General features: G+C 47.5%; 1 protein-coding gene across 1 annotated transcript in view; it reads right to left on the minus strand.

Moving 5' to 3' along the window:
• Positions 1-291: 291 nt before the first annotated feature.
• BRINP2 (BMP/retinoic acid inducible neural specific 2) overlaps positions 292-12748 on the minus strand; it is a 57363-nt gene continuing 44906 nt past the window's right edge. Inside the window, exons 4-7 of the mRNA XM_056844968.1 lie at positions 10636-10741; positions 8069-8305; positions 2340-2562; positions 292-1409 (exon numbers count right to left, since the gene is read on the minus strand). Of these exons, the coding sequence (XP_056700946.1) occupies positions 296-1409; positions 2340-2562; positions 8069-8305; positions 10636-10741 (1680 nt within the window). The 3' untranslated portion in view covers positions 292-295. The remainder of the gene's footprint in view (positions 1410-2339; positions 2563-8068; positions 8306-10635; positions 10742-12748) is intronic.

The following is a 12748-nucleotide window of genomic DNA, read 5'->3' on the forward strand; positions in this document are numbered from 1 at the left end:
GCCATGCTTCCCCAACAGTAGCCTGTAGGAAACGGGAACGATGCAGCCCGTTCAGCCACTGCAGCTGGATGCTGTCGCCATGGCCAGTCATCCCAGATTTGTGCCATATCTCATTCCCAGGCTTGGCACCACGCATCCTCTGAACGCCAACGTCTTATAGGCCAGCCACTGGCTGCCTCCTGGAATCGCACAGCTGGCACAAAAGTAAGGCCTTTGGAAGTCTCCGCCACTCTTCCCGCAGTCCCGTCCTCTAGGGTTATAACACCAGCCAGGCCCCCCACTCACCCCCCGGTTGCTAGCTGCACAGTTTGCCAGTCTCGTACTCCACGGGGTTTGGCAGTTTGGCATTGAAGGCCTGCAGAGTAGACTGGATCCGACTCACCTCGTTGTTGGCCAACTTGAGCCTGTGCCGGAGCAAGCAAGAGAAGAGGTCAAGGCGGGTTTTTCCCGGGGGGGAGAGACGGTTGACCCGGTCCCGGATTTCAATCAACTGCAGTATGGCAGAGTCTTGGGAACCTTGGGTATATGGGTAATCCAGCTGAAGGACGAGTTCCCGAATGGCATCTGACTCAAAGGGTAGGCTGTAGCCAAAGACCTGTAAGCTATTGATCCTCATGTACCCCAAGTTCTTAGAAGGGTCCATGTCCAAGGGCTCGTAAAAGATGGTCTCGTTGGAGCTGTCGTTGAGAGACTTGATGCGGCTCCTCAGGTAAACGTGGACTGTCTCAAAGAAGGTCTTCCACTTGTTGCCTAAAGAGAGCGTCCAATTTTGGCACTGCCCAGAAGCATCCACGTTAGTCCTTTCCCAGTCAGGAAAGCCACTCTCATTGGTGGGCATAAACCAGCTCTCTGAATGGCTGCCCCCAAACGGGTTGACGTAGATGGCCATCACCGGCTCCAGGGTGCTGTTCTTGGTGAGGCAGATCTGGAGGGAGAGAGCTAGCATGAGGTGGACCAAGCCTGGTTTATACTTGTTGCTCTTTAGGGTCACCAGCATCCTTTTCCTCCAGGAAGGGTCAAACCAGGTCCCAAGGCGCATGTCGTTGCTGATGAAGATGGAGTGCACCTCAATCCGGCTGTCCCGCTTCTGCAAAAGGTACTTGAGCTCCAGATCCTGAAGGTCTGTCTCCAGCCCTAAATAGTGTTCTAGGGACTCGGCCACTTCAGGCCGGCACAGCCCGAGGGTGAGCACATAGCCGGGGTTGCAGGCACCGCACTGGGTGGCGTTGTCCTCGGCACAGGCAGCACATTCTGGCCCATCACCCAAGGCACATGGGAGGATCCCCTGGCAGGAGAGCTGGTCATGAGGGCAGGTGCAGCTGTGACTTTCCTCCACAAAAGTCCCTGGCACGGCGGCCTCGCTGCAGTACAGGAGGGACTGGATGCGGCTCCACCAATAGGTCAAAGGTCTATGAGATGAAAGAGATGGAGACTTGGTTTCAATAAAGCAGAAATCTACTCAGGTGTATCCTTACTCGGTGCCTCTCCCCAGTCTCTAAAAAAAGCGTTTTCACACATGCTGAATAACGCACTTTCAATACACATTAACCATCGCTTGCAAGTGGAGTTTGCCGTTTCACACAGTAAAATCCAGCTGCAAAGTGCATTGAAAGTGGATTAAAAGTGCATTATTCGGCATGTGTGGAAGTCCCAGATGACTCCATATTGCTCGAATTCATAGCCTTGACTGGAAGACCATGTGAGCAAGCTAGAATTCATACATGCTTGCTTACTTTCAGCACAGACTTGATTCAAGTTTGCATTTATTTACATTTATTACAGTGTTTACATTTATTTGACATTTGCCAGCATAGAATGTGAAAATCCCTATTTGTAATGTGAATTCTTTTGACTGCTGTCAAATGTTAAATAAAATCAAATTATTAGGGTTAAAATCAGGTATCAAATATCCAGTGAATATTCTGATATTATTTGGGAAATGTTGGGGCGTTTACCCATAACAAAATCTAGTTGCGAATGAACCCTATAGCACACTGATAATACAATATTCGGCCACATGTGGCTGCAATCTGTAACCTGGCCATCTCATTCTGCATGACACAGCAGGGCAAGAGTTGGGCCCCTCAACGTACACGCAAGTCAGTGGGTTTAGGGGAGTTTCACTCTACGAAGCATTGCACTGTAACATCCTGTGGGTTCCAAATCCCACCTTAGATATCAGACTTCTTGCAAAAAAATGTTTCCCACAAAGAACCCGCAAAGGTCACAGCCCTAACCCAGGTTAGGCATGCTTATGGCCAATGAAACCAATGGGCTAAAGGGCCACATAGGCCCAAACTGGAATGTGGCCAAAGAGCCCTGCCGGGAGTATACCAGACCTTTCCTTCAGAAGCCGGAAGCGAGGTTGCCTGCGACAGCGCTTGGCCAGGTTGAAGAGGCGCCGGACGATCCGATGGGTCTTCTTGGAAAGCATCTTCAAGGTGGTGCCCAGCTTCTGATAGCGATGCTGAATATCAAGGTCCATGGCCCAGTACTGAGAGATGGCCGTGATGTTCCAAAAACGATCGCCTGGGAGCTTCTTCACCAAGGCCTGAAGCTCCTCTGTCAGAGAAGAAGAGTGTACCATCAGAAGGTGGGATTAGCACCTGACACAGGTCCCTTTCAGGCCTTTTACGCATGCCTGTTACCCTCCAACGACTTTGGGTCTTTGTCTTGACTATGCATGCCATTTCCGACCGTCAGAGGTCACCTCGCTCTCCCCGCTGCGTTGCCTTAAGTTTTGCCCATGTTTTCAGAGATCTATTTTATTGTGAATTTTGAAAACGCGGGCAAAACGAGGGGAAACACAGGGGAGAGCAAAGCAACCTCTCAGAGTCGGAAACAGTGTGCATGATCAAAACAAAGACCCGAAGCCATCGAAGGGCTGACCGCGAAGGAAACAGCCATGCATAAAAGGCCTTCAGACAGCCTTCATACAGAGCTGCTTGCGTCCCATTCACAAAGAAGGGCTGAACTGTTTTAAAAAAAAAACTCCTTTCCTCTGTTTTCAGGTCTTCTTTGCGTTTCTGAATTGCTTTAGTGTGTTGTTTGAAATATCTGTAGCGCTTCTGAAAGTGCCGCTCCCCCCCACTGCCCTTTTCGTGACATGTTCTTTTCCATCTTTTTTTTAAAACTTTCTTTTGCAGCATAGCGCTAGATCAACATAACAATTCGGTGCTATGTTTCCGGCATTCAGATGCTTGCCGAACCTGCCAATACAGCATTGAATTGCTACGTTGGTTTAGCACTATAGAGCAAAATCAACATTCCCCCCCCCCCCAAAAAAAATCCATAATAGAACATGCTACAAAAAAGGCGGGGGAAATTGCCGCAGTTTGAAATGGCCAGAGCGCTTCAGACACGGCTCATGAACGGATTTCAATACACTGTATGAAACCCTGTCCCAATGTCCCTTTACTTGGAATCAGGTCAGCAACGGAGAACAACGGGCGAAAACGGATGGGAGGTTTTGCCTTAGATTTGCCGCTCTCTAAATGCACATTTCCCCCAGCCAAATCCTCAAAACTCAACAAAAGCCCCCCTGCAGAGTTTTGAGAATTCAGATGGGGGAAAATGAGCATCTAGAGAGCAGCAAATCCAAGGCAAAAACCGCCCATGCGTTTTCGCTTAACCAGTTTAGAATGGCCATGTGAAAGGGGCCACAGTGTTACCCACAGCTCTTTTAAGGAGGAGGCAGCACACCTTGTCCTGGATGGTCCGAATTTAATGTGCGGGGGTGATTAAGGGGGAAAGGCATATTTTAATGCTCTGCCATTACAAAAAAGCACCCTGCACATAGGAAAGCAGAAAGGCAGGGAGGTGCCTTCTTCTTAGCACGCAAAGATTCGACCCGCAGGGGGTGTTTTTCAAGAAAGAACATCAGCCTGTGCCACTCCTACCTAGTGCAGTCTGGGAAAACCTTTGCCATAAGATCCTGCTGAGTATAAGATCCTGCTGAGGGTCCCCACTGGAGCCAGTGACTTGCTTTCCCCTCTGCTGGCTGTGCAGCTGCTCTGTTGCACATGCTTCAGCGTGGCCAGATTGTTCACGTCAAGCAGAGGTCCTGCCACACTTTATGTTGGGGCCTCGCTCACACACTGCACAGCTCCAGAGAGCTTCCGCATGTGGAGTTTGGGAGGGCAGCAAGCCAACAAAGATTTCAAGATGAGATTGTTGGAGGAATTGTTTATGTTGATTAAGGATTATTTTGACATTAATATGAATGGAGAAACCACCATAAATACAGTATGGGACGCTTTTAAAGCGGTGCTAAGAGGATTTATGACCCAGAAAAATGCGGCATGGCGTAAGCAGCAACTACAGTTGATTAACACTATACTTTGGGACTTACAAAAACTTGAACAAGCCAGGGGGGGGGGGGAAAGAGTGAGTATTGTCTACTCAGACCGGCAGCAGCTCTCCAGGGTCTCAGGCAGGGGTCTTTCGCATCACCTACTTGCCTAGTCTTTAACTGGAGATGCCAGGGATTGAACCTGGGACCTTCTGCATGCCAAGCAGATGCTCTGCCACTGAGCTACAGTACTCTCTTCAGAAGTTATCACATTTCTCACATTTTAACTTGCTAAATCTCAATGGCATCAATAACTACATTTTGAAATTTTACTTTTGTAAAAATCCATATTTGCATTCCTATGCCAAGTCAGGGTGACAAAAACCTGAGAAGATGGTATCTTTGGAATCGTCTCTCCTGGTACGCCCCCCAGAGAGCATTACGTTCAGCAAATAATAACCAACTGGTGGTCCCTGGCCCAAAAAATGTCCAGCTGTCCTCAACCAGGGCAAGAGCTTTTTCAGCCCTGCCCCAGCGTGGTATAACTCTCTCTCCACTGAGACCAGGCCCTGTGGGATCTTGCCCAGTTCTGCAGGGCCTGTAAGACTGGGATGTTCTGCCAGGCCTACGGTCAAGGACAGCAATGGTATCCATCATAGCTGACTTCCCTTTCCCCCTCATCCATAAATTTCCATCTTACAGCATTTTAATTGGCAATCCTGATTGCTCTTCCACGGGCCTTTAGCACCAACTGGTTTTTATTAATAATAATTGTATTGTATATTTGATCTAGTTCTAATCTACATGTATGTATGATGCTTTGTGATTGTTTGCAGCTCTGAGCCCGGCTTTGGTCAGGATATAGAGCGGGATGTGAGACTAATAATAAATAAATATATGTTAGCCTAACCTACATGGATCAGAGTGGTAAGCTGCAGTACTGCAGTCCAAGCTCTGCTCACGACCTGAGTTCGATCCCAACGGAAGTCGGTTTCAGGTAGCCAGCTCAAGGTTGACTCAGCCTTCCATCCTTCCGAGGTCGGTCAAACGAGTCCCCAGCTTGCTGGGGGTAAAGGGAAGAGGACTGGGGAAGGCACTGGCAAACCACCCCGTAAACAAAGTCTGCCTAGGAATCGTCGGGATGTGACGTCACCCCATGGGTCAGGAATGACCCGGTGCTTCCACAGGAAACTACCTTTACCTTAACCTACATCTCACCGTTCAAATCTCTTGTCGAAATCCAGGTTTTGAAGCCCGAGAAGCCACAATTCAAACCTTGGAATTAAATACCAGAGTCCTGTAGTCTAGTCACATGTTACATCCGCCATGTCAAAAGTTGCCATGTGACTGCTGGGGTTTTGAAGGCTGCCTTGGGAATCCCAAGGATTCCCAAGGCAGAAAAAAGCCACAAGGAATCGTGGATAGACAAGGAAGCCAGAGCTGCTGGTCTCTGGAATCTGAGTAGTTCTCTTTCCTCCCGTAGCTAATTACCACGAGGGCTTTTGGAGGGAGAACGGCAGGGACATTCAGCGTGGGCACTAAGATACGGCCCCAGCTTAAATCTCCACTTCCAGTTCAGCGGTGGATAAATAAGCGCTGGCTCTCCATAGATTTATTGAAGCTGACACACCATATTAGATTTAGGGAGAGGAAGAATTCAATACATTAGCACACACAAGTTGTCATTCTTCAGAAATTCACACCGTACTGGGAAATAAATTATTGGAAAAACAATTTGAGCAAGATAAATGTTATCAAAGATGAATCCAATACTTTGTGTCTCGTTTCAGGGGCTACGTTGCTTGTATACATGTTATAAACTCTGTTAAGTATCCCAATATTGGATATAATTGGATTGACCAGCCTTGTTTTCATATGAACTTGTATTGAAGATGAATAAACTACTGAAACACCGAATATGTGTAATTGGTCTGAATACACGCTCTTCCCCTAGTAACCCTCAACTCCATCTCTGTCTCATCCCTCTGGAGACTCTCCTATTTTAGACTGTAAGCTCCTTGGGGCAGGTACACACCTTCTTGAATGCTAAAGTGTAAAGTGTCAGGAACACAGGCAGCATTATATAAACAACAATACATAATTAGAATATTTTTTAGTAGAAATGTTCAAATTTTGTCATTAAAATTCTCCACTAATAATAATTTTCTTCTCCAAGAGGGGAGGTTAGCACACTCATTTAAGAAACAAATTGACAGAATGCTCCAAAGGAAATTCTTTCAGAGGAGACTATCCCCTGTGTCTCTGAACGACTCACTGGTCTGGTCTTTCATTCTAGCTTCGCTGTGGGGTCAGAATAATTCTGCGACATCTCTGCTTTGGGTGTGGATGGACTGTTTGCTTAATCCCAATGCAGAGACCAAGCATACCCTGCCAAGGGGATAGCCCTCGGATCAGGTAGCAAGCTCACAACAATCACTAATGTACCTCAGATGTGAGTGTGAAATCTGTATCCAATTTTAATTCAGAAATGTAAGCAGGCTTTGGTAATCAGAATGTAGGAAAAGACTGGCTCGGGGGAAATGAAGGTATTTTTCAATGGGAGCTGAAGGAATGTTGGGGGAGGCGGGCAGGCAAAGACAGGCCGTTAGAAAGGAGGAGAGACAGCAGTCAGTCTGAAAAAAGAGGATTCTGAATCTGTGAAGGAAGCAGCCTGGGTTCATAAATTCAAATATGAGGAACAATGGCCATTTTTGCATGGTAATTGCCCCGCATATCTTTTTGAATTTTGCACACTGAACCATCATTCCAGAACATTACAAAAGAGCCCACTTAACACAACCTTTGGTGTTTGCCGTGGAGAATCCCCCTCAAGGAACAATGCAAAACAATAGAGGCGGGCTAGCTATCCATATGCTAATGGATAAGCAAGCAGGAACAAAGGAGCAGGAGAGTGAGGGGAGTGAAACTTCTCCTTTTGCGTCGGAACCGTAAAAAGGCATTTTTAAAGTCGCAATTTAAAAAAGAGCTTTGACCGAGCATAAAATTTGACCATGCAAAAATGGTCAGTGTGTTGCTGAGTTTAATTCATCTCATGCTGTTGAAGTTATAAATAAAAATTAACTATCCCATCCCCCCATTTAAACCCTACTGACTTGATGTCTATTGTTTCAGGGGAAATACCCCCCCCCACACACACACACCAACCTTCATGACCATTACCTGTGAATTTAATTAACTACATGGTGGCAGCGAATAAGGGAAAGAAGTATGCAGTTCCCTGACTAGAGTGGTAGCTGGGTGAAGGGTGGATAATAAAGGGAACTGAGCTGCTCTGTCTGGAGACATCTCTGGGAAAGAGCAGAGAGGAGACCCAGTGTTTGGAAGAAGGAGGAGGCGGAGGAGGAGAGTTGGTTTTTATATGCCAACTTTTCTACCACTTAAGGAAGAATCAAATTGGCTCACAATCACCTTCCTCTCCCCACAACAGACACCCTGTGAGGTAGGTGGGGCTGAGAGAGCTCTTAATAGAACTGTGACAAGCCCAAGGTCACCCAGCTGGCTTCATGTGGAGGAGTGGGGAATCAAACCCGGTTTTCCAGATCAGAATCCACCCCTTTAAACCACCGCTCTTAACCACTACACCATGCTGGCTCTCTGGAAAGGGGTCTGGGCTCTCTGCCTATTAAAGGGAGACCAGGCGGGTGGTGAATTGTGACTGCCCTGACCTGCCGGTGTACCTAAACCTGTATGAAGAAAGGTTAATGGTGGGAGGCAGAGTGGTTGGAGGGGTCACCATTGCACGTTTCCAAAACTCACCCGATTCCTCAAACTGTTGGTTGTGACTGTCCCAAGCTTCCCGGATCTGGAGGAGACTCTCTTCCATAGTGTGGATGTCAGCCTCGGGACAGTTGCATTGTGGGAAACCAAGCCCACATTGGCACCAGCAGTCATTCTCTCGGCAAATCAGCTCCCCCTCCAAATTGCAGGTAATGTAGCTGAGGGCAGCAGCCACAAAGCGTTCCCTCAGGTACTCCGGCAACAGCGCCTGCAGGCCTGTTGGGGAAAAAAGGGGGACGACATCGCCGGTCACAATTGTTCACGCTCTGATCACAGCGAGACTCAATTACTGCTGTATGTGGGGTTGCCTTTGAAGACTGTTCAGGAACTCCGGTTAGTTTAGACTGCAGCTGCTCTGACAGACCCCCACCCCCTGCACAAGAACACACCCTGCTGGCTTTGAAAGAGCCGCGCTGATGGGTGATTCATGTCCAAATGCAATTCCAAGTGCTGGTGCTTACCTTTCAACACCTAAATGAATGGGTACCTGGGTATCCTAACCGGCATCAGTACCACAGAGGCCTTCTCCGCTATGATACAGCTGTTATCTTCATTTTTTAGTTTTAATCACCAAGTAAAAACATTCTTGTCGCAACCTGAACAGCCCGGATTATCCTGAGCTTGGGAGAGGGTTGGAAAGTAAACTGAGTTGGCCATATTTAGTACTTGGAAGAATCATAGAAGAATCATAGAGTTGGAAGGGGCCACCAGAGTCATCTAGTCCAACCCCCTGAACAATGCAGGGAATTCACAACTACCTCCCCCCCCACACCCCCAGTGACCCCCACTCCATGCCCAGAAGATGGCCAAGATGCCCTCCCTCTCATCAACAGCCAAAGGTCACAGAATCAGCATTGCTGACAGATGGCCATCTAACCTTAAAAACCTCCAGGGAAGGAGAGCTTACCACCTCCCAAGGAAGCCAGTTCCAATGAGGAACAGCTCTAACTGTTAGAAAATTCTTCCTAATGTCTAGACGGAAACTCCTTTGATTTAATTTTAACCCGTTGGTTCTGGTCTGACCTTCTGGGGCAACAGAAAACAACTCGGCACCATCCTCTATATGACAGCCCCTGAAGTACCTGAAGATGGTTATCATACAGCTGTTATCTTCCTTTTTTAGCTTTAATCACTAATTAAAAACATTCTTGTCACAACCTGAATAGCCTAGATTAGCCTGAGCTTGTGAGGGGGATGGAAGGTCAACATTGCTGGCCATGCTTAGTGCTTGGAAGACAAACACAGGAGTCTGGGATTGCTATGCAGAGGCAGACAATGGCAAACCACTTCTGCTCATCTCTTGCCTTGAAAACCCCATGAGGGGTTGGCATAAGTTGGTTGTGACTTAATGGCCCTTAATTAGTATTAAGAACGTCCTTGCACTCTCCACCTTTTAATGTTTAATTTTATCATGTGCATGGCAGGCTTTGGTTTTTGATTCCTGGCTTTGCTGGTCCTGCATTGGTTTTACCCATCCTTTGTATGGTGTTACTGCTGAATTTTACTATTGCTATATGTCACTAATTAAGATTTGTTTTCACCAGCTGCTATTTTGGAACTTTACAGTCATTTAATTGCTGTTATTTTATTGGTTTTATGTTATTTATCGTTGGTTCTATTGGTTTTATTGATTGTGCTTTGAAGGTAGGGGGGTGAGAACCCTGTGGTTGAGAAGTGTAATAAAAACAAAATTAAACAAACAATAAAGTAAAATAATACAATATTAGGCCCCCAGGATCAGCAGTCCCTGCAATTGGAATAATGAGGACCTGTAGAACTCCCTAACATAAGAAATTTTCAGGCCTACCAACTCTTTGCAGCAATCATAGAATCATAGAGTTGGAAGGGGCCATACAGGCCATCTAGTCCAACCCCCTGCTGAATGAAGGATCCGCCTTGAGCATCCCTGGCAAGTGTTTGTCCAGCCTCTGCTTAAAGACCACCAGTGAGGGGCAGCTCATCACCTCCCTAGGTAGCTGATTTCACTGTCCAACAACTCTTACTGTAAAAAAATTATCCTCTGCTGCCAAGAGGAACAGCTCCCAATGGTTCCTTTGGAGAGCCAAGTCTTTGGGGATATTGCACGCTAATCCAACTCCATTGATATATGATGCAGTTGTGGTCAGCTGCTCTACAGGTGGCTGACATGGTCTGGATACCTGAGCTATAACAGAAGGAACATCTGGGTTGGCTTTGGGTCTGATCAGTGGGCAAGGCAGGATAAGGGATAAGGTTAATAGCAAGCCTTAAGCCTTCAGTCAGATGCCAACGATGTAATGGGGCTCCCATTCCAAAGTGTGGTTCTATACAGCTACCAAGAAAGAACTGGAAGCATTTAAGCCAGAAGATCTTGGGAGAGGGGAGAGGAATAAGCACTTCCTACCATGACATCAACTTCTTTCTTTCCAACAATATATTAGAATTGCCCCATCTACCTTATCCTTCAAAGTCCTCCAAACTTAGAAGATGGGCTCTGATAATCAGCATTAAATGATTTCTAGAGATGCACTCATGGGCTGGCAATAGAGGCAAGAGCCTTAACTTACCAAGGAGCTGAACTTTGTTCTCAGGGCTCTGGACAAGGACGGAACTCACAGAATCCAGATTGTCGTAGTTACTGCATCCGAGCGGTCCTGTCCTGGTCTCGGTGACCTAAGCGAGACAAAGAGATTCCTCTTAACTATAAAAGTGGGCAGTGCACGTTAGCAGTCACAATGCCTGAAGTGAAAAGTTCATACTGATGCCCTTTCTCTCTCCCTTAGCATCTGCCTGCTCTGAAGAAGAACCTACCGGTTTGTAGCCTACCACTCTGCTCAGCCTATTTTGAAGCTCTCCTCCAACCTAGGTGGTTGTTCCTTCCACAGAAGAGCCACTTAAGTTGGAGGACATCTACATAGGCTGGAGAAAGGGTTCAAATGGATCAGAGCAGGAAGACACAAAAAATGATGACATGTAGAGGTAGAAATCGGAAGAAACTAGTATCCCCTTTGGAATATGCTGCCATTGTTTTGTGGTATGATTGAACCTAATAGTTAAATTGTGGAACTCCCTGCCCCAGGATGGGGGGGATGGCTGCCAACTTGGAAGGCTTTAAGAGGGGAGTGGACATGTTCATGGAGGAGAGAGCTCTCCATGGCTAATAGTAAAAATGGATACTAGTCATGATGCCTACCCATTATTTCTAGTACCAGAGGAGCATGCCTATTTTATTAGGTGCTTTGGACCACAGGCAGGACAATGCTGCTGCAGTCATCTTGTTTGTGGGCTTCCTAGAGGCACCTGGTTGGCCACTGTGTGAACAGACTGCTGGACTTCATGGGCCATGGTCTGATCCAGCATGGCCTTTCTTATGTTCTTATGGGTTGTCTGCACAGGGCCCCTCCTCCTCTGCAGAGTCCTCACTGTCACTGAGCTCAGGCTGGGCCATGACAGAGGGAAGCTGGGGGAATGATGGGATCTCTGAGAGAATGGTTAGGAGGATACATGGATACTAGTCATGATGCATACCTATTCTCTTCAGAATCAGAGGAGCAGGCCTATTATATTGGATGCGTTGGAACACAGGCAGGATAATGCTGCTGTGGTTGTCTTGTTTGGGGGCTTCCTAGAGGCACCTGGTTGGCCACTGTGTGAACAGACTGCTGGACTTGATGGGCCTTGGTCTGATCCAGCATGGCCTTTCTTATGTTCTTATGGGTTGTCTGCACAGGGCCCCTCCTCCTCTGCAGAGTCCTCACTGTCACTGAGCTCAGGCTGGGCCATGACAGAGGGAAGCTGGGGGAATGATGGGATCTCTGAGAGAATGGTTAGGAGGATACATGGATACTAGTCATGATGCATACCTATTCTCTTCAGAATCAGAGGAGCAGGCCTATTATATTGGATGCGTTGGAACACAGGCAGGACAATGCTGCTGTGGTTGTCTTGTTTGGGGGCTTCCTAGAGGCACCTGGTTGGCCACTGTGTGAACAGACTGCTGGACTTGATGGGCCTTGGTCTGATCCAGCAGGGCCTTTCTTATGTTCTTAGGACTAGCAGTCATTACCCATGCTACTCCATCTAAACTATGCTGTGATGGTCAGAAGGGATGTCCAATCCCGTCTCATTCAGCACAACTATGCTCCAGGAGCCGTTCTTCAAGTGCTCCTGCCCCTGCTTACCTGACTCTTACGAGAAGCCCTAAAGACTCATCTCACAGGCAGATGCTTTGGGGTGAAACTTTCAAGATCACCCACCCCTTCCCCTGCCGGCATCCCTTTGGGTCTTTCCCTTTGCTCACCATTCTTGCCCACTCTCTTTCTTTAACAGCGTGTCCCCTCTGTTCAGTCCTGGAGAAGGTCTCCCCCAAGAGTGTGTGTGCTGGGGTGTCTGTGTTGGTGCTGGAGGTGCCACATTACTTTCACTCTGGCCATTTTACTTCTGACCAAGATGGTCAGAGTGTGGACTAACAAACAGTGCAGTACCACACACAGGAGGATAGGTCTATCAGTGGCTACGAGTCATGGTGACTAAAAGGAACCTCCATGTTTAGAGGTAGTCAGCTTCTGAATCCCTGTGTCAGGAGACAGCACTGGGGGAAGGCCTTGGCCTCTATGCCCTATTGTTGGACCTCCAGAGGAACGGGCTGGCCACTGTGTGAGACAGGATGCTGGACCAGAT

Source organism: Euleptes europaea, chromosome 2, assembly GCF_029931775.1.
Source record: "Euleptes europaea isolate rEulEur1 chromosome 2, rEulEur1.hap1, whole genome shotgun sequence".
Lineage (NCBI taxonomy): Eukaryota > Metazoa > Chordata > Lepidosauria > Squamata > Sphaerodactylidae > Euleptes > Euleptes europaea.